This window comes from Neodiprion virginianus, chromosome 4 (assembly GCF_021901495.1).
Source record: "Neodiprion virginianus isolate iyNeoVirg1 chromosome 4, iyNeoVirg1.1, whole genome shotgun sequence".
NCBI lineage: Eukaryota > Metazoa > Arthropoda > Insecta > Hymenoptera > Diprionidae > Neodiprion > Neodiprion virginianus.
The window spans coordinates 30,879,831-30,902,405 of record NC_060880.1 but is presented as its reverse complement, the minus strand read 5'-3'; the positions used below and the strand labels follow the sequence as shown (position 1 = coordinate 30,902,405).

Below are 22,575 nucleotides of genomic sequence, written 5' to 3'. Positions count from 1 at the left end.
ATATAAGGCCGTTGGTCGTTAGTTGCGGACAATTGATCGGAATTTAGAGCAATGCTATACGGGAAGCAAAGCGATTTCAATTAATCGCGAATTTGTAATATATGTAATACGTATGTGCGGTAAATTGTCGTTCACGATGTCATTTATTTCTACTATTTTTCGGCCATAATAGAAAACGCTCATAATTATTTGCCCTGTGGTCCATATTTTTAAATCTGCAGGTAGTATCGGTTGACAGACACTAGTTTATAAAAACGCATTGAATATTGCCCTTGGGTCGTCTGCTCGATTTAAAACTGTACAACCGGTCGTGCGAGTTTGACACTACCTGTATATGACACGGTACACGAGCAGAACCACTCATTGATTTGTTGAAAAATTGTATATTTTTACGTAGGATTTCTCTGGTAGATTTCGTACTATCGACTTGGCGTTGCTATTATGCACTCTAATTCATCAACAGCTAATAACAATGATCATTATGATTATTATTAATAATAGGATATTTAATTGTCAATAACATCATGCTTGCAATAACTATTGTATTTACTTACAACTTGCTATTCATAAGTAGTGTGTGTATTATAAAATGAGCATTTCTTGTAAGTAATATAATTGTAAGGTTCTATTAAAAACATCTCGTTGTTATCTTTATTATTTCATTTCATATTCATCCTATTTCCATTTTATTATACACCTTTAGCTATTAGATACTACTGTAGTTTTGCAAAAATGCCAAAATACTTAAGAAGTTCTGTTTTTTAAAATTTCAACTACATTATTATATGCAAAGCTTAGTCTTTATCACAATGACACAAAGCGCATGATTTTCAGCGAACATTAATAGAAGCACTAGTAAATAGAAGTGGATTTGTGAATGACTTATTATATTTATTTTCAGCAGCATCCATCAATAATAATAATTTCAAGTTCATATTTGCATTCAAACAGTGCTATAATTTCTGAGGAACCTAACTATGCTACATACTTGCACAGGTAGTAAGATCTGATAGGCTGGGAATTATAAGGAATGAGAAAAATTAGGGAGTAATCAACTCTCGCATGGTTTTTTTGAATACCATACTTTTGTGATTTTAATCAATGTTCACATATCCTAGCAGAATGGGATTAAAAAGTTTTGAATCAGAGATAAACTATATATACACAGGGGTCTCAAGAGTTGAACTCAGAACTCTGCGCAAGATATAACACAATATACGATAATGAGTAAATCTGAAAATAGAAACAAACTGGTATTTCGATATCGTTTCTTTGCATTGTTATTAATCTGTATGCTATTAGCATCAGTAAGACCTGACTTTGGAGGTGTAAACGGTAAGTGTTACCACTTGCAGTAATTATTTACGTTGTCAATAGATTAATTTCACTGAACTAGCAGGTTTATGCATACAACTATGTGGAATTTCCTACAAATTACAAAGATACAATAAGTGTTTACTGAGAACTGATTATATGCTAGTTTTATGATGCGCCGATCTAGCGTCTGATAGCCATTGCGTTACTTCTATCAATAAACTCATTTACAGATAAAAGAATTCTCAAGTAGGAAATAAAATTGGTGTATTTATTGCAGGGGTAATGAATGGGAACCTGGCAATTTGGTATTTTGCTGTGCCTTTAACTTACTTAGAAGCTGGACTATCCTTCAGTCCACTTTCGCTCTACACAGCGCTAAGTAACGGCTACCTTCAGATTTTCGTGATCTGTTTTGTGTATATTTTGATGCCTCTATTGATCAGAGTTGGAACGTGTCTATTAACATACGTTGGGGTCAACATTTGGCTCCTTAAGGGAATGGAGGTAATTTGAGTATACTAAAGGTGGATTCTGATCGATTTAGGGCTTCCCATATCATCTGCTACGCAGATTAAATAGATAGTAGCACATGAAACCAGTGGCCTTGGATCAGTCAAAATATATCTCTGTAGGTGTACATGTGAGACATATCAATCGTTAAAAGACATTCCATTTCGAAGCATATGTACGATCTCCACTTGTTTATGTAAGTTTAAACGATTAGTGTATTAAAAAAACTCGTTTCAGGTGTTGTATTGTATGCCACCTCCATTTAGTACAGGTCTTGTACTGAGCCGATTGGCAGATGCAGATCTACCAACGAGTATAGTTACAACATTGACATCATATTTCGTCGGATTATTTCTATCCCCATTCTTGCTGTACATAATGGTGAGATAGTGTGATCTATTTTGGAAAAGTCAATGATAATCTGCTTGCAGCTCTATCAAAACAGATTAACAGATATTATGAAATATTTTTCATCATCTCTGCTCGCCTTTTGTTAAAGGGATGAAATAAATTCCTTTCTAATGTTTCAGCTGGGTGCATCAACTGCACCTTTTGTTGGCATCAATGTCAGAGAACTATTATTAAGCACCTTGATACCTTTAGGTGTCGGTGGTATTTTACAGCCAGTTACCACTAAGTTGAAAATCTGTGATGGACCTCGAACTGCCTGGGTTCCACAGGGATTACTGTTATTAACTGCATATCACTGGTTCTGTGATGCTCTGTCGGCTGATGCATCATCTCTTCAGGCAGTTGACATACTGCTCTGCATTTTGATCGGTGATCATCTTCTGAAATACTTGAAAACAATTTAATTATCTTATGACATTAATAATATAGTAGTATTGATAATGGATTTCAGCCTGTGTAGAACAACTCATTGTTGCCTGGCTTTGTTGGGTGCTGTGTTCACGTTGGTTATCCCGCAAGATTCTGCTGGCAGCCTTGTTCACGACAACTCACAAGTCTGTTGGACTTGGAGGATGGCTTTTGAGAGGTGCATATCACGGATCAGCTCATGGACCTTCCATTACTTTGCCACTCTCAGTTTTACCAGTTGCACAACTTTTGCTTGGAAGTCTTTTGGCGAACTGGGTCGCACCCTGACGTCCAATGAAAAGTAGAAGATTCGATACAAAGGTGGCTTCCTTTCCGACATTGCAGATCCGTATTATCCCACAACCGCTGCAACCAGTAGCATACGATTTAGTCCCAGGCAGACTCTGATCCTTGCCGAAGAGCAACGTGTTTATCAATAATATTATAACTCGTACACAAATAGTTAAAGTTTTCAAGTTCATAGTGTAAAATTAGTCTTGACCAGCTAATAATTGTTTCACTTATAGTGTGTTATACCGGAGTATAGTGCGATCAATTGGCAAAGATTAAATTAATGACAAACTTCCGAAAGCCTAAAACCATAACAACAAGAATTGATTATGTATCGTAAGACTTATTCTCTTAGTTCCAAATAATTTTGCATGTACTATTTTTTCGGATATAGAACTTAGTGCGCCAATGTTTAGCATCTTCGGTATAACAGTTTTATAAGTCTTTACAATATAGCCTATTTGTTATGAAGCTTTGTTTCTTCAGTATTTTAACAAAGCTGAATCAGTAAGTCGTCACTGATCCAAGATATCTGTATCTGGAAAAATGAATTTTAGCAAGCTTTAGCATTTCGAGGGCAGTTTATACTGAACTTATTTAGGTACTCCTTATTTAACGATCCAATGTATTTTTTTTTTTTGTTTTTTTTTTTTTAAGACGGATGCAATTCAGTTTTTCGTTAAATTAGCACTTTAGCAAGCAGTAGTCTTGTTAAAATATGTATAATACACACTCATTCATGGGATATTGGTGCAAAATCTGGTATAGCATATCGAAAGTTCTGCGTGAAAGTGAAGTTTCTTCTTGGGGAGAGGACTTGCTAAAATATATCTAAAATACATATAAATACATTTGTATTACATACAAGAGAACTTTACTCCTAAAATGATCATTCCAAAGCAATAGCTTCCTAAAATTCATTTTTGCAGATATAGAAATCTTGAAGGTCATAATTTCTCATAACTGAATGCTATTAGAGGTCAAGTATGTGATTTGGGAAAATGAGTTTATAAAGTTCTCATAAATTTATAGCATGTACAATTTGGACAATGGTGCGAAAATTTATTAATACTACTTATTCCGAAGTCGTGTTCGCAATTTTGAGAATTTTCTAGTTTATATCTTATTATTATATTCTATAAGCGTAAACTAATTATGTACTTAGTGACGATCATTAACCAAGGATCTTTGTAAACTAGATTATTGAGCGGCAAGTGAAAGCAAAATTTTGTGATATTCTTCTTCAGTGGGTTTCTCTGTGGAGCTATTATAATTGGGAAATGGTGAATTTTGAGGTCCATAAAACCGTGGTTTTACTACTAAGCTAATTTGTAAATAAATCATGACACAGAGGTGGGAAATTACCTTTTTCAACATAAATCTCGAAGGAACTCTAAAATCGACCTACAGTATCTGTTTCACAAGATCCTGACTTATAAAGAATTTCAAAGCACTATATACCCTTAGAAGCAAAACTAATTGAAAGTTTAGAATCTTGGAATATACACGATAAATACAGGTATGTTTTAGTAACTAGGTAATGAATCAATAAGGTAAAATATTTAACTTTAGCCGTAAATCTCCTTGTGATATTTTTTGAATTATATAGTTCTAAATTTGAAAAATAAATTATATCTCTAACCTACATTTTATTTATTAGGGGACGCAGAAAATTGACCATGTATTTTATTCTCAAAGTCATACATTCAATATTTGTTGTAAAGTGAAATAAGATGCCTGTTAAAAAAGATACGCAGTCATATGATAAATCTACTTGTTCAAAACTTATTCAATGTCAAAGATGATTATAGATAAAATTTAACAGTTTTTGACTATTGAGTTTGTAAATTATTTAATGACACTAGAAATGCTCCATAGAGAAGATTCCATAACATTTTGTGAGAAGTCTGATAGTTTTACTGTTAATCGAGAAAAAAATGTACAATTTTATACAAGTTCAGCTTTGACATAGAATAACATTTTAATGAGAAGATTTATTATATGACTGCGGATCTTTTTTGTAGAGTGTTCAATCCTCTAAAAAAATAAGTATTAAGTATTCCGGTATTTTCACCCATTGGTGAATTATAACATTCAGAAATAACAAAAAAAATTTTTTTCATGTTAAATGAATGGGAATTGGGAAATTGGGATGAGGAATCTCTAAATATTAATAACAAGGGCTCATATTTTAACAGGCATCTTAGTTGACCTTACTGCAATTATTGAATTTGGCATTTTAAACGAAAAAAAAAAAAGTCATTTTGTTTTTTTAATCAACTTAATATTTACAATATGCTCACCTTTAATCCGTACCTTACCTCAACTACTGTACTAGGTATTTAACATCTCGGAAATAAGACATCACATATGAACACAGACCGCATTACGAAGTCAACCATGAAATATAAATTCAACAAATATTATTAAAGTTCTAATTCATAATGTTGTGACGATGAGTACAGACGAAAGATCCAAGTACATGGTGACTTACCCTCTTGATCACAACTCAAAGCCCCATAACCATTAATGGGGAGGTTAAAGCGAAGAAATTATATGAAATTATAACACCATTTAGAGTTTCCCATACAAAACATAGCGATTTTATTCTACAAATAATGGGATAATTTTGGTTATTTTTTTTCTGAAAACTCGTGTAGTGGTAGTCTATTTGGGTACGGCTGCGATACAGTAATCATTGATACTGTAATGGTGCACACAGCATATTTAATATAACAAATAGTATAACACTCAATAATGTCTGGAGCCTGATATTTTGTTCATCCAAAACCAAGTCATCGATTACATCAAAACTCTGTCCAGTGATCGTGCGAGTGGTAAACGACACTGATTCTTCCATATAGCCCCGCTGTGACTATAGCTAGTATGGACATCGCGTCACAGAGGACATTGACGCTGCTATCGTCTCCAACTGCGAGGCTCTCCATCCTCGTCTTCCTCCTCTTCGTTTTCCTCCAGAAGTAAAGCTTCTGCAGCTCCCTGGAACCCATATCCTCACTTGAGTTTCAAAAATATTTATCCAGATTGTAGAAAAATCTAACTAAAATTTGACAATAATCTTACATTGTCATCGGAAATGTTCAGATTCGACAAAATACGCACTTCTAATTCAAGTTCCTCATCCGCTGTTGCTGGGGCTTGTTCTGAACGAGCTGGTTGGGGTATATTGCTATTGGCATTTCCTCCACCTCCGCGATGTAGGTGGTGTCCGGTTACCCAGGTCACAGACAATAATCTGTCCTGAAACGTGCGTCCCTTTACCAGTGCTACTTCTGCCTCTTTTCTTGATTTGAAATTGATGACGATGGAAGGTGTAGCATCATCCACCATTTGATTAACTATTTCACCATATTGCTGAAACAACATGATATATACATTCATTCTATGTCCTTCGGATGACATAAGCTATAAATCGTGCTTCAATTAAAAAAAAAGCAAATGACCATCCAAGAAATATTGAACAGATTCTAGTACGATGATCTTGCCTTTCATGCAGATCAGATTGCACTCACTTGAAAATGCGCTAAAACTTCCTCCTTCTCCTCACTTTCATATCCAGAAATGAGGAGGCTTGTTGGTCTATGGTCGACAGAAACATGAGCAAAACTACCTCGTCCTCTCCCCCGATAAGATAAAACGTGACTTCCTCGTGTCACCTTCGTTGGCCTAGCGCCTCTTCCCACACCAAGTCCTGCATTCAACCCTAATGCTGCAGCCTGTGCTTTCAAATCATTTAATCTCTTTTGTAATTCACCTGAATCTTGACCCTCTTGTTGAGCAGTCATTAGATCCAATTCAGCATCTAATATTTCTTTTTGAGTTTGTTCCCTGGTTTTTATTTGAGACTTATTCGCTCCCACTTGACCATTGGTGGCCAAATCTTTCCGTAAGCTGTCAATGGATTGCTGCATAGTTTTGATCGTTACCATAATTGCATCTTTTTGGTCTGGATTCTTCTCAGCTCGTTCTATTAAAGATCGAATTTCAACAAGTTGTTTATCAAGTAATTCCTGCTTTCTCTTGCGCAGATCTGCAGTCAGTTTTATAGCTTCCTTCCGTTTTTCCTCCTGTTTCTTTTTTAACGTTTCCTTGGCCGCTAACATTTCTTGAGATTTTTTTATAGCCAATACTTTGTCTTCTCTAGATGGTATGGGAGGTGCTTTTGGTGACACAGGTATCACAGTTGGCGTCACTGGCTCTTCTGTTGCACGACGAGTGGGAACATATTCATTTTCTTCAGTTTTTATCGGTTGGTTAATTGTAGCGCCTAGCCTCTCTTTAACAGATGGACGACTTCCTGCTCCATTTGACAAAAAAATGAAATGATTACATCTAGACTGTTTTTTGTGGTATTAAATAATGTTTTTCTTCTACGTTTACCAAATGAGGTCAAAGCATCAATAATTTGGAACAAAAAATACTGTGGTAGTAAATGAGAATTATTTACCGTTTTTCTCACCTGGAGGTACGTTTTCAATGGCTCCACTAGTTGAATTATTGTTAACATTGTTGTGCCAAAAGACCTTGATAAATCTATTATTCAAAACTGCTTCTGTACTTCGATAGGCAGCTTTTGCTTCAGATGGTATCTGGAAGGTGACTAATGCCGCCTCAGGGTCACCACCGAAATTTACTTGTATATTAACAATTTTTCCGAAACGTGAAAAGTGATTATTTAACTGAGTAATGTTATTCAAACTGCGTGGAACTTTTTTCAATTCAAGAGAACAATTAGCTGGATTATGTACAACTCGTTGTTTCGGTCCAAGGCGATTGAAGTCAAACGCCTGCTTACGCTTTAATGGATTATTTGGTGTATGTGGCATCTCACTCGGATTTGAATGCGGTATGACAGGTACACTGATAAGTTCACGCTGTCCACGGCCATATATTCCTGGACCTGGTGGCGGATGTCGACCCCATGGCATGCGGGGTTCCATACTTGGAGCATCTGGATTATATTCTGCAAATGCAACTATCATAACTCATTTATTGCATATGCCTTTATATGAAAGCCATTGGTGTATCTCGCGGTTGTTATCAGGGTGTCCACAGATATTCCGATCCAAAACGCATTTTCATAACAGTTTACCTTAGAAGTTATAAACCTGGAAATATTCTAGGCATCTAAGAGTCTGTAAACACCCCGAAGACTGCTGGATGATATGAAATCTTCGATATTATCGAACCTCCTTTTCTGTCCTTGGGGAGAGAGCATAGGACAGTAATGAGTCTATTCAATAATTACCCATATTAGAATGATGCTGATTTCGCAGATGCGGTGGCGGTAGACTGGCAAGCGGTAAGTGGGGAGGTGGAGCATTGCCATTTGGTCCTGGAGGAGGTTCAGGTACAGAGGAAACAGGTACCGTGCCTGGGGCTTGAGGTCCGTGAGGCCCAAAATTTAATACACGACTCAAAGCAACGTCCTCCAAAACTACTGGGTCAGTACCATGATCATACGGACAGAGATCTCCTCTCATGCAGTATCCCTTCTCTGAAATAAACATCATTAGGATTCATGAGTTATTAAGTGTCAAGAATTATTTGATTGACGAAACGTAGAAGGTCAAACATACCATCGAAATCTCTACACCGTCTCTTGGGTTGAAGAGTACCAGATTGACTATTTGGTGGATTAGCACCTACAGCTACAACACTTTGGATAGATTGACTGGTGGTAGAAAGTCTCATGTCTACATCTCCGTGATTACTGTCTTGTGTTGGAGTTCCACCACCAGGACTTCCATCCCCTCTCTCTACTCGTGCAGCTTCATTTCTTTCAGATCTATCGACTTTCTTACGATCTGTAGACCGTGATCTAGATCGAGATCTAAGAGGTGTAGGAGATCTGTTTCGGAACCGAGCTCTATGATCACGAGTGTCAGGACCATCGCGAATACGTGAACGTAATGGTGATGTACTGCGGCTTCTTGTGCGCCTACAATTGATATAATATATTTTGGAGATATTAGATTGAATAATTATTTCAATGAGTTGACACGTGAGTAGGAAGTTTTCTAGTTATCCAGTAAGTAAAAAATATATTTACCTCCTATCGTGCCTCCTGGTGTTAGGAGGTGGTGATTTGTTTCTCCAAGGACGGCTTCTGTCACGCTCTCTGTCTCGGCGGATGTGTTCTCGGCTCCTAGATCGCCTTCGGTCTCGTTCCCAGGACCGTGACCGCGATCTTGTTCTTGATCTTATCCTTCCGCTTCTTTGTGGAAAAAACGTGAAAGTATAGTAATATAGAAATTTCATCACAAAAGGTGTATGAGTATGTTCTAATGTAACAGAATAAAGGCAAATGTATAACTGTGAAGCATACCTGCTTCGCGATCGCTTCTCTTTTTCTTGTACATCTTTCTCAGAGTCAGATTTTCTAGTTTCTCTTTTAATTACTATTGCAGGGGTAGCTCCATTCACTTGAGCCGGTTGTGGAGGGCTACCAGTAGGTGGAGGCGGGGGAATAATAATCTCGACTTGCTTTTCAACAGGAGGTGGTGGGTTTATACTAGGTGGTGTTCCACCACCCTCAGGTGCTCCTTTTGGGGGAGGTAATACGTACTCTTGTGTCTCCAAGGTTTTGAATAAAAGTTCAACGAAATTCTTTGTTTCTGTGAGGCAAAACACACATGTTACATTAAATTTTATGAATTGTAGAATGCCTGTGGTAATAAAGCACATCTTTGTTAAATAATCTAACTCAGTGTAAGTAGAAATCCTTTTTTATCAATTTGTATTGAAGCATACCCATGGAGCATGAACTTATCTCAAAAAAGAAAAAAATAAGAATGTAAATATACCTTGTTGTAAAAATACATCCAACTGTTCAACCATGCCGCCACGCAACTCTTCCAGTGTTTTGTCTTTCTTGACTAGAGCATAGACATACTTTGCCAGGGCAGCAGGATCTGCATCGCATCTATACAAAGACCGTACATACATTGACCGATATATCTAATATTCATGAAACCCCAAATGCTTGTATGTATCTTAAATAGCAATAACATTCATACACTAGGCAATTATACAAGCATTAGATTCTCAGCTTGAAATATAATAGGAAATAATCACCTCTATCCTAAGATAGGTGTTAATAAAAATATGATGTGAATCTATGCCTTTTAATTTTGATGAGTTGAAATAATATCTTTAGTTCAAATCTTTAATTGCTTGAATGTTTGTTAATATCACCATCTTTCATTCGCAATGTCGTAGATTCGTAAATTGGTTACAAGGAACTATTTTCTTATAAATAAGAAACTAAAGTCAACTTGTTCCATTCTATTTTGTGCTAATGCTTTGGGAATGCTAAAATGTGTTATCACATAGGTCCATTAGGGATAATATCTTGTCGTAGTACACGACATATATTTCAGAATATTGTAATATTACTGCATTTAAAAATTTTTATCAAAATCACACCTCATGGTATGGTTTATAGGTGATCTATTTAGCTTAATCACGATACCCATCTCCGGATTAAATGATTATGTGCCAGAACGTTTTTTACAGAGACAATAAAGCAACTAAGTTTGACTACCCAAAAGTAAAGTTGGACAAAATGTCCATTGTATTGTCCATTTGTACTTGGGTATGAAACAGACGATAATGTCAGGATTGCGATAAAAAGCATATTACTGTGGCTTCATCACGATTATAGCACCATAAGGTAGGTGTCAAATTGATGTAGGTTGAATGAGATAAAATTTGGCACACGGTTAGTAGAAGTGAAAACATTAGTAGGAATTTGCAAAATGAGAAGTAAACTCAGCGAAGAGATGTGTGAAAAATTTGTAAGAGATGAGAGAAGTATGCAATTTTGATTGGAGTAACCGATATCATCCTCAAGCACAGAAGTTTCTTGATATTTTAAAGGATTATTGAAGAGCAAAACTGCGGTCGCACTAGGGGGTCTCGGGGGTCAGATGGAAGCGCTGGACACAACACATGTAATTATCACCCCTCATACAGGTACGGTGGTATACCACATGTACACTCATCGACGATATCAGTTTCACACACACATAAATCTACAATGAGACAAGCTGGCCTACTTACAGCGGCTCCAGGACAGCAGTGAGCCACGCCTTAAACTGATCAGGGTTCTCTATGATCATTATCGTTAGATGCGCGACGTTAACCACATAGAAATTGCGAAAAAACCACCAAAATTACTCGATTTCTCGGCGGGAATGCGTGCTCTCTTGAGTAGAGATGGTCGCCATTATGAAATCTCGCTACACTACGCTTAAACGCTGACACAGATGGCCGACCACACTTGTAAAAATTAATAGATGTCGGTAATGCTTAAAATTCGTTCGCTGCCTGTCGTCTTTTCTCAAAACTATCTTGAGGTGAAATTTTACCAACTCTTCTGAGCATATACTATACTGGAGATAGCTTTGCGTGTACAGAAAGAGTGGCGGAGGAGTAAGAGAAAGAGAGAGAGAGAGAGAGAGAGAGAGGTAGAAGGTTTAAGACTGAATTTCTCGCGCTCTTCGTCTCATTGGCTTGATACGTTTTCTCTCAGCCTGTCCAGACTAAGGGTATGTTCCGATGGTTCCGATATACACTGCGAGCACTGTTCGGTGCTCTTACTGGGGAGAAATTCGTTCCGTTATAGGCCGTGTTCGATAATTGACTGACAGTACTGTCAGCAATCTTTCATCTCTTTTGCGCTTCCAAGTTCGTGGATAGCTCTGACTCTGTCCTAGGGAATTTTCAGTACTGTCAGTCAATTTACGAACACGGCCATAGACTGACAGTATACAGTCGCAGTATCCTAGGGAAATATATGACGTCATAAGTCGTTGTCATTTTTCTACTGTGAACACTGGTGTTTTCGGGGTAAGGTGCTCTCAGTGCTTTGATCACGTGATCAACAGCGTTCAGAAATTTAACAGCTTCCACTATTGATAATTATTATTATTGAATATTGTCATTTAAAAATACCGGCCGTTCAAAACAAAAATGTAAAATTTGAAGAAATTGTGTTTATTGTAGTATGAAACAAATATTATGTATGAAATGAAAGTAACGCCAAAAAATGTCGATCACAGTATACTGTACTGTGTTCCGTTTTAAACAGTAACCAGTATAGCTATATAAGTATAAACGGCTTCGCAGTATACTAAATTAACGTCACACCTTACAGTGCTCGCAGTGTATATCGGAACATACCCTAATAAATATCCAGGTATATATCTTGCTCTCTCATCACTTCGGCTGCAGTTTACGCGAGGTTGATGGCATGACTAACTATCTTCAGTAGTATATGCACAGTTTTAAGTCTTAACTTGAAAGAATGTTTAGCATCATTGGGGAATAGCCACTGGGAAGAAGAAGAATGTTTAGCATCCAAACAGATCAGACTCGACTTACTCACTAATAAATTACAAATTAGGAAAATAATTGACACTTTTTTTCGAATCAATTACAAGGTAAAAAAGTAATTAGCACTGTTTTTCGAATCGGTACGGGGTTTTGCCGGAGTCTCCCCTTTGTGTAATGTGCTTTTCTTGTGTCCTATGCCACCTGAATAAATAAATAAATAAGTATTCTTAGGGACAACGGGGTAAAATGGGACGCCCTTGAAGTCTGCCTTGAAGTCGTCGAAGCCCGCAGCAAAATAGAACACCTCTTTGACGAGGCTCAAGAACGTACATACATACTCATAATGAACACGAATGCGTAACAGCCATTTAAATGCCCTGCGAATATTCATATAATAAAAATTTATATAGATGGAAAATCATGTTCATTAGATATTAATTCGTTTAACACTTGTACGATGTGAACTCGACTGATTCTAGAAACGATATTTAAAGAAAGGTCGAGAGCGGATAATTTGGCACCCTACGGTGCAGGTACAAATCTGAACAATAACGATAAAGATAGTTTGATTTGGCGCCAGACGCAGAAGCGTAAAATTTTAGATAATTAAAGAAATTGCCGAACCTTATTGTTCATGATACGTCGTTTTATATCGTAATAAGTGGTTAACCGGTGCACATTGGGTTCAGTAATTATTTTCAACCGAGTTTCAACTGTCTTCTTACCCTGATTAGCACCGATTAAAGTGAGAGGTAGGACTTCCGCTGTTGCTTTCTCTTTCTAATTAGGACCGCAGTCTATGGCTGCATCGCCAATTATTGTCACAAAATTCATATAGAATCAAATTTGCATTTTCGTTCGGACGGAAAATAAGATAGCTGGAAGATTATATAAGGTATTAATGAATATTATTGTGTGTATGTACTACATATTATAGATTACAGTTCCGCGTCTGTCAATAGACTAGAAAACCAGAGAGCGGTAAATAGAAAACACCACATAAGGCATATTAATATTCCTTAATGTCTTCCCTTTTCGGCTATCTTGTTTTCAGTTCAAACAAAATTGCGAGTTTCATTCTATACGAATTGTGATTATGATACGTTTACATGGCGTTGTTAATCCGATTTTACTATGGCTGACGTAGTAATACCGGATTTAAAAATGCTTGTAAATGGCGTATTAGATCGGAAATAATGGATTTACACATTTTGAAATCCTATTTTGTTATGTCAGCCATATTACAACCGGAATAACAGCACCGCATAAACGTACTTAATAACTTGCGATGAAATTGGCGTAATGGAGGGCAGAGGTAAAGAGCACTATCTCCGTGTACAGAAAGCATAGACATCTCTATTGTAATAAGAATAGACCGCAGGAGTACGGAGGTTGTCCGTTGGTGAATGTGATAGCGCAATAGAAAGAGAAAGCTGCATATCGCTTCTCTATCCTTGTCTAATCACGCATACGCGTTCAGCAACAATTATGATAGTTATAACTTCAATTTTCAATTCATAATAATTTAAATGTAACGAAACGAAACTAAATGTATTTAATTTATTAAAATTATTGAAATAAATTAATTATATGTGATAATTCCATTTTAAAGACTTGAATAAATATTTCAATGCAAATTAAAAAAAAATTAACATCAGATAAATCGGAAGAATTTGAATAATTTATCAAGGGAAAATAAACATTTTGCTGTTAATGTAATTCAGTTGAAAAAAAAAAATTATTCTTGAAGACTACATATGAATTAGAGTATGAAATCAACGCATATGAGGAGGAACTCAAATGGGTGAATTGATAGAATCCGCCCACTAAAAAATTTCACCACAAGCGTCGCTAGTGTTCCTTTTGCACCGAAGCATGATTGGTTGCAGGCTTCCCCAAGATCGACAAGTCCACTGCTATTCGTAAAGATATATTTCGAAATTACATAGAAACATTGATGCGATGTCACAAGTACTTAAGTATTATAACATATGTAGATAGTTATCGTGATAAATAAAATTTAAATTATGTTAGGACAATACACATCACTAAATTAATCTTATATGTATGTAAATTGTCAGTCAATTGATTCTTAGTCTGTAATTATTCTTGATGTAAGATTAAACTATCTTATATTTTATCAATTATTCGAATTAAATGTACTTTTTTTCTTAATTATCTATCGTATATGGTTAATTATAACATACTTTCAAGTTAAAATTACATGCAACAATCGCTTATTATTTGGACTTACATTGTAAATACCAAAAATTATAAAATTTTATCACTAGATACATGTATATCGATTCACGGTATGATATAATGAAAATAATGACAGTTTACAGATAATAACTACATTACGCAATTAGTACATAGCTTACAAAACAGGCCGTGCTCATATAAGCAAAATACAATTAAAAAAATAATGGTTGTAAAACACACTCCAAGTTCGTTTTTACTATTTAAAGTAAAATCACAGACTAATGTGAGAAACCTTCCATCACATACACCAATCTGTTGGGCACAGTAAGAATGATTCCAATGTTCTAACGATGCTGTACCTCTGGTCACACTGCTTAACAATTATCTACATAACGGCACAAGTAACTACAATATAAAAACGATGTCACAATGGTATAGACGTTAGTGTGTTCTGAAAATCAACAAACTTTCATTCTGGTTAAAGTTTGCTTTGTCACAGACTTACCGATATTTTCGTGACTTATGAAAATGACTATTGATTTCTGAACTTGAAAATTTGCAATATTGAAATTAATTTTATCGTGGCAAATTTTCAAATTTAGCAAGAAAAAAAATGTCATGCATTATATCTGATAACTAGAACACAATTTCGCATAATCATAATTAATGCATTTCAAGTTGATGAATTCATTGGAAACTATGAGAACTTTTGTTCACTTTTAATACTAACAATATTAGAGAAAAACATCGAAATGAATTTTAATAGTTCCGATTGAAGTGTAAATGAAAAATGTACAGCAGCAGCTCTGTATGCTGTAGATATAAATACAAAGACACCTGGGAAATTGGGAGAGTATTGTAGCTGCATAATTTCCTTGGATATTTCATGCTACACCAAGGTTTAGTTATTGTTTAAGCTTAAATGAAAATTAGATAACAAATTAATGGTAACGGATTAATGTAAATCCTGCAAGAAATGAACAGTTATTAGTCGAAACATGGGTAATTATATTAATTCTTGTAGCCAGACACCTTCAGCATTATAAAAAAGGTTCACAGCTACGATTTATTGTCTGGATACATCGCATATTTTTCCGTATTTCCCAGGTAACTCAAAACTGGGGTAAATGTGTTACTGCCAAAGTTAACTGGTTTACTTTTCTATAAAAAAAATGACCTACATTGTAAATGAGCAGAAAGCGTAAACTTCACATTCACCATTCCAAGCTTAACCAGAAAATGGGAATGAAATTCTGCTTTCTAATTACGTCAACGTATTATTTACTTCATATAATATTTATATATTTCTACATATATATGTATATTTATGATGCGATATTCAAGGCATACTGAAAAGTGCACTTATAAAAAAATTGACAAAATAATTTAGAAAAGAAAATACTCTAGCTCCTGGGTAACTCAATCAACAAACTGTTTTTTGAGTATATTTATTACGTTGTAACATCGTATGCAGAGTCAAATTGTCGCGAGTTAAATGGAGTTAGGAATATAAGGACGCAGCATTGCCAGACACATATTCATTCAATGTTCGTTTAACTCTGTACCTCGGCCTACTGAGAAAAATAAAGAAATACATATTTCATCAAATTAATCCATTTTACTTGATACACGTGTGTAGAATAAAGTTGAACAAAATGGATGTATTTTGCTGAGACCTTAGAGGTGACATCGACAACAACAGGAGAATGTTTAAGGTGCAAAATTGAGAATTATAGAATATAAAATACAGTCTGACCTGTTCAAATTATTTTTATTATAAATTAAGCCTTGACATTGAAGTGATTAATTTTGACAAGCAATATATTCGTCCTTAGTTAGTGGCACATTATGATTTCAACTCTGCATACTAATTATTTTGGGTTAAAAATTCATTTTATTTCACTTACTTACTAAAGTTACTTGGATATCACAATATCAAGGCACCATCTGATGCCATGCTTGCTTCAAAGCTTGCATTGACTTTTCTTTCATGAATAACCATCAAAAATTTGTCGTACTATTACTACGATTAACCTTTTTGCCAACTGCCCGTGAAGAGGTTCTGGTTGTTGTCGGCCTCAATCTATATCCCCCAAAATTTGTAGAGAGATTGATAGCACCCATGTTGGGTGCAATAGTTTTTAGGCACTTAGCAGCTTCTTGAAGTTGCTTCATCAGGATTTCATTTTTAAGTTTCTCAGCATTTAGCTCCCGCCGTAGTTGAGCTTTGGTCTTATTCCCAAATGGGGATAAAACTCTGTTTTGAATTAACGATACTGCAGATGGTCGCATCTCTGGTTTTGGATGAATCATCAGCTGAAGAATAAAATTGATACAGTGTGAACTAATATACAAGAAACATACGATCTTCACTCTGGTACAATGAGACAATGCACTACATTCAGATTAAAATGAAAACGGTATATTTATATATACAAGTCTGAAAAGGAAATCTAAATTGAAAACAGTGTATAATAAATAATCTAATTTTGCAACTAATTTAAGGAAATATTGGAAAATCAAGCATAATGTTGGAGTGTTGAAAATTTCCAATTTGCAATTCAGTTAAGCAATTTGCACACTGTTCAGTCTAAACGTAAGAATGTTTAATTACCTTCAATAATTCGTTCAGATCTCTACTATAATGTGGTAGCTCCTTGAGGTTTCCATTCCTAATTTCATGCCATTCGGGACCATTTTTAGGCAAAGCACCCCCACCTCCAGCTTCATAAACTGTTAAACCCAATGCAAAAATATCAGCCTTAGGTAAATGAGTAAAGTCTTCATGAAGAATTTCTGCTGGAAGATATCTGCAGTCGCCTTCTTCAACTTGCGGGTTACTAATTGAAGTGACGTGACCCAAATCTCCAATTTTATAAGTTATTTCTTCTTCGACGGTCTCTTCCTCATCAAACCCGTCATCAGCAGAATCATAATTAACGGTATGGAGCCTCTTTTCTTTTGAAATAAAAATATTTCCAGGCTTAATATCCATGTGAACTAATTGCATAGAATGTATGTATCTAAGGCCTTCTGCAACATGCAACAAAAGTTGGCGCATTTCGGCTTCCGACAAGTGCCTCTTATCGGCTGGAAGATTAGAAATGGCATCAGCCAAACTCCCACCATTGCAGTACTCATTTTGAATGATCATATGGTTATCTTCAGCCCATGCAGAGTAGTAGCGCACTACGTGCTGATGCTTGCCAAGTACGGCATGGGCGTATACTTCGTTCAGAGCATTCTTTTCGTTTACACTTCCAGCTACAGGTTTAATGCTCTTCTTTACTGCATAGATGCAGCCGTCTAGTCTATTGATACATTTGTATACAGAGCCGAACTCCCCAATACCGATTAGTTCGAGTTCATGGAACTCTTGGTGGTACCTAGATATGTTTGATGCATGGAGCGCAACACGCTTCGTTGGTTGTGCTACTTCATTGTCCGAGTCCTCTGAATCAACAAGATCAAACTTGGGAATTCGGATGTCAGGAGAACTGTGTTTGAGAAGAAATTTATATATGAGCCAAAAGTCAAATTTGTACATGACAGGCTTTACTGTGCTCAAGCCAGGCAATATTAAAGAAAATGGGAGAAAGTTTTGTAAAAATAGGGGGGTATTAGAGTTTCAGTATTTTTTCACAGAACTGATCAAATAAAGCAAACTTAGATACATACTAAATGGTTTATTATTTTGGTCGTTTTGGAATTTTTTTAATTACACCACAAACATTCATATTATATAAAAAAAATTCTCTGTGAATATACAAATTTTAGGATAATATTAACGTGGGTGGTTGAAATTTTGAATGTAAAGTACATTGAAATTATCAATGTTTTTTGATTGCCTTTTTTGTTTCATCAACTAAAATAGACTGGGAAAATCAATTGATGCTTGAGAAGAATGTTTAGATTTCCAACTAAATGTAGGAACAAAATAATTTGGGATGAGCGCACTATTTCATAGATTGTACTATCATAGAGGTAGATACACTCAATTAAACCATAAATATCATGGTTTTGTGAAATATAGGAGTTTTGACATTCGATGTATTCTTTTTTTGTTACTATGTTAAGTTGAAAGTATAAACACTGTTCTCAAGCATGACATCGATTTTTTCAACCCATTTGAGTTTATGAATAAAAAGCAACTCACTAGCAAAAATTGGGAGCGGGGGGGGGGGGGGGGGGGGGGCTGGTTTAAGGTACATTTAGGGAAAACCATTAGTTTCAGATTGCTTATAGGGGAAGAAAAAAAAATTTGCTACTTTTAGGGAAACAGGGGATCCACTGTGTAGCCTGGTATGACATAAAGAATTACCAAAAATAACAAGTGTCTATTATATGACCTGTTAAACACTTTTTGTAAAAAACAATCCAGTACTTTGACAGATATTAGGGCACATAAATATATTCAAATACTCACCCATTAAGACTGCGCTTGGACCGAGTTCTCTTTCTGGCAGTGAGTAACATTCCATTAGGTGTGAAAGGGTTAACATTAGCTGTTGGTTTATCAGACTTTGTCGGATAACACGAAGCCACTGCTCGTGGTTTTTCTGGGTGAAAAAGCCTAGTGCATCTTGAAGGCAATGGAGTATGGTTGATACTTTTTTCTATCAGAGTTTTTGGTGTGGCAGGTGAATCTAATAACCGTAGTGCTCTAACGCGTTTGTAAGGTGGGCTGCTAGACAATTCCATTGGTGATTCGCCAGGTCCTCCTTCTCGAGAAGGTATTTTTACTCCATTAGAACCTGAATTAGCAAAAAAAATCGCATTTTGTGTGATTCCTTGATGAACCAAACTAAGCCACTGAAGTGAGTTCTCCAAGGACATTGACTAATAATACAGAACAATCATTTTTCCTATTTTTAAATTTATTTTGTACATATGGGAGCTGCAGAATATGCAGTGTTTTCAAATTCGTCCAATGCTTTATTCGAACAAATCGATACTGAGAATCAAGTTCACACTTCCGAATTGATGTATATTTTTCAAGGAAACGTATTACAAAGCTCCAATACAACATTTCGGTAATGATTAATGAATTTCGTGTCTTTCTGAAGTTCAAATAATCTTTTAATGGACATTTTCAGGTCATAACTTATCTGTACATACTTTAAGCTTTTTCTTTAGCCGTATATGGAAAATGAAACATTCTTAAAGTACCAAAAAATATCTGAACAAACCATAGAGAATATCAACGGTTTTAATAAAAACTAGATTCTGTTTGTACACGCCTGAGTCGTGTTTTCGGTTTCTGAGAAATGCTAAGTTTTATCAGTGACAGATTATAGATAGTCGAGCCAAAAGATGCCTGAATGTCTCCTCAATCAAGATTTAGAACGAATATCCGAGCCCTACCCGATGAACCAAGTGACCGAATAAAGATCTGGTAGAATTTCGAGATTTCAATACAGTCCGCTCTCGCAATATTGCCGGTGATGGGCATGTAGGGGAATAACTTTCCGCAGAAAGCAGTACTTCCACTTTTGATGCAATACGGCAAGGAAAACAATAGCTCATTGCACCTAGCATGCGGCATTATTGAAAGAGCTATATAACTTGGCCACGGGTGGGAGAAGCGTTCCAGCACAAATTCGGGGAAGCGGCACTATTAGCATAACGCAGTGTATTTCGAGAAGCTAGAGACCTACCACTTTTTTGATACTTAATTTGACATATCTTGTACATTTCAATGATCAGTTTAGGTATGAGAATTATTCAACGACTTGCTGCCTACACTATCTACAGTATTGTATTTAAGCATAAGTATTTCTTTTGAATGTAACGGACCGACATGGTTTCGATAATTTTGTATAGTTCGAAGGGCTTTGCACTAGGAAATCTCTCAATAAGATTGCAGAGACGGCAAGCGACAACAAGAGACTATGAACTAGTATTTTGTCGTCTTGCAATCACCAGAAAAGTCAATGCACAGCCCTTGGTACACGAATAGGTATAGATATTCGTAACAAGGAAGTTTGTAATATATTTCGCTATAAGAGTCAAGATACTAAGTCAAGAAAAATTGCTTTATCATCTGGGTTAACGAAAATAAATATTCAACAGTTTCCATTTGTGACGCTTTATCATACTGTAAAATTCAATTAAGAACATATAAATTTATTTCATATGTCATAAAAACATACAACATGTAATACTTTGACAAATTTTTATTGTAATGAAAAGTTCACTGTTTTTTGTGCCGTTACGTAATTATGCATTGTATTTGGGTATGCAAAAATTGGCTCAATCATTTTTTTCATCAATTCTTTTCTACCAAATTCAAGACATTCATTATGTAGTTGGTTCAACTACGTAACTCATAAAGCTAGGTTACCAATTGCGAATATGTTACTGTGAAATTGAGAAGATGTTCAAAATATCCCTTCACAGTATAAATATGGAGGGTGATAATAACAAAGGTATGAATTAATTGGTCCAACAATTATTTAATCAATGAATTCATACATTAAACGTTTCAAAGACAACCATATCTTTACTAAAGGTATAAGTCACAAGTTGCTTGCAGTTTATATAAAGTTATATCCGCCCATCAATTATACTGGTAAGTTGCTTAAGGAATTTTTAAATGCTGGGCTCGTTTGTGCTAGACTACAAGTAAAAAATCTTGTACAGTTTACGATGGAAAGATCAGCCTTTGAAACGTTGTAAATATTCACGAAAACTGTTGTCTAACCTGTTACTGCGATTGTCGGACTTTTCTGTATAGAGTCATTATCGCCGCATTCCATTGCGGCACTGAACGAGAGTTTCCTGGGTTGATGGAAAGGTGAGCATTCTAAATCATCTGCCGAGGAATTCAACACGTCGTCAACATCACAACCCGAACTGTTCGTGCGACAGCTGATGTTCAGTTCCTCATCCTCGATGTCGCAGGCGTCGAAATTCAGCTTTTGAGAGACCTCCATTGTCTCAACTTGTCACCATCGGGCACCGTGGATCGTTTCGGCACTGTTATATTTTGTTAACTTCGCGCAAACCGGCACTAATCAACTACTTCTAATTCAAGCACCTTACGTTCATTCAAATGCAATTACTCGTACCACGCTCCGTCGTTGTGGCGGGTGGCTCGGTGCATCATGGGGAGGAGAAGTCCGACCAATCAGAATCGCCGTTAAAACCAGGCGCCCTATAACGTCAATGTAACCCTTACCGCTATTGGATTCCCACTCTAAGCACTACGAACCGTGGCGTCATCTGTGTCTTTTATTTTTCGGGACTTAGGGCATCCCGTTTCCGACATGATCCCTACCCAACAAAAGATGTTGCGGTATCTTTGTTCCTGACGCGATTCGCCTGGTACGAAAAAACTCATCCCCATATTCCATAATGGAGAAAATCTCCTAGCTGACTAAAATTGGTGTATGCTCTAAGCTAAAATCATATTTACGGTCGATTTTATTCGCTGCACTTGCGTAGAGCGAATTATATTTGCTATCGCTTATTTACGTTTACGTAAAGTACGTTAGTCTCAACCGATTTTAAATGCAAATAATCCTTGTTGAACCTCGATTTGTCTATCCTGTTATTATACATTTTTCGGTTAGAATTCAGCCTTGAATTCAATGAATCATTGACGACTCCGACAATTTTCGCCAAGCTGCACAAGTTGGCCGGAGTTGCTACAGAACGCTGAATGTATTATACATCATCTTTTATATTCCTTATAATACTATTTCTACACATGGAAATAGCCTTTGTTAAGGAACGAACGACGATGGAGAATAGGAAGATCTACCGTTTTCCACCTCGTGGGCCTCGGGCAATAAAAGAATTCGGCTCGTCGAGCCGGGACAGCTGCAGTTTACGTTGTGCTACAACCTGTAGCATGCGTAAGTCGTAAGATCTTCCTTTCCCCTGAAGGGCGCGCGGGAGGGGTTCAAGTAGGCGGAGCTTCGTATATTTTTGGTGCTTGCTGTTATCGCAGTAAATAGTAAAAAAAAAAACGACAAGAAGAGAAATGCACGTGCACACTATTCGTAACGCACACACTTACAGACGCTTATATGTACCGTATCTGTGCACAATTGCGTCGTAAATACTTTTCAA

The 22,575-nt window shown here is 36.2% G+C and overlaps 3 protein-coding genes across 15 annotated transcripts; 1 reads left to right on the top strand and 2 right to left on the bottom strand.

Moving 5' to 3' along the window:
- Window positions 1–30: 30 nt before the first annotated feature.
- Window positions 31–4,330, top strand: LOC124304083 (sodium/bile acid cotransporter 7-like). 7 transcript variants are annotated; one of them, XM_046762080.1, is made up of 6 exons: window positions 31–602; window positions 1,303–1,335; window positions 1,595–1,821; window positions 2,065–2,208; window positions 2,358–2,607; window positions 2,690–4,330. In XM_046762080.1, the coding sequence occupies exons 1-6, from the start codon at window positions 590–592 to the stop codon at window positions 2,932–2,934; spliced, it is 912 nt and encodes a 303-aa protein (XP_046618036.1). In that variant the 5' UTR covers window positions 31–589; the 3' UTR covers window positions 2,935–4,330. The 7 variants fall into 7 exon arrangements, with proteins under 7 accessions (XP_046618036.1, XP_046618035.1, XP_046618034.1 ...); XM_046762079.1 differs by having other exon boundaries at window positions 32–342; window positions 1,169–1,335; XM_046762078.1 differs by having other exon boundaries at window positions 32–342; window positions 1,122–1,335.
- Window positions 4,331–5,582: 1,252 nt separating this feature from the next.
- LOC124304076 (RNA-binding protein 27) lies at window positions 5,583–11,212 on the bottom strand. Of its 7 annotated transcripts, none has more exons than XM_046762065.1 (10): window positions 11,023–11,212; window positions 9,765–9,883; window positions 9,287–9,575; window positions 9,011–9,175; window positions 8,538–8,899; window positions 8,207–8,455; window positions 7,406–7,933; window positions 6,471–7,255; window positions 6,022–6,312; window positions 5,583–5,955 (listed from the first exon to the last, which is right to left on the bottom strand). In XM_046762065.1, the coding sequence occupies exons 1-10, from the start codon at window positions 11,079–11,081 to the stop codon at window positions 5,953–5,955; spliced, it is 2,850 nt and encodes a 949-aa protein (XP_046618021.1). In that variant the 5' UTR covers window positions 11,082–11,212; the 3' UTR covers window positions 5,583–5,952. The 7 variants fall into 7 exon arrangements, with proteins under 7 accessions (XP_046618021.1, XP_046618016.1, XP_046618017.1 ...); XM_046762060.1 differs by having other exon boundaries at window positions 5,583–5,937; window positions 7,418–7,933; XM_046762061.1 differs by having other exon boundaries at window positions 5,583–5,937; window positions 7,406–7,921.
- A 2,907-nt stretch (window positions 11,213–14,119) lies between these two features.
- On the bottom strand, window positions 14,120–21,592 carry LOC124304078 (wee1-like protein kinase). The gene is made up of 4 exons (XM_046762068.1): window positions 21,203–21,592; window positions 18,926–19,253; window positions 17,114–17,996; window positions 14,120–16,815 (listed from the first exon to the last, which is right to left on the bottom strand). Exons 1-4 carry the CDS (start codon window positions 21,432–21,434, stop codon window positions 16,501–16,503), a joined length of 1,758 nt encoding a protein of 585 aa, XP_046618024.1. The 5' UTR covers window positions 21,435–21,592; the 3' UTR covers window positions 14,120–16,500.
- Between the last annotated feature and the right edge of the window lie 983 nt (window positions 21,593–22,575).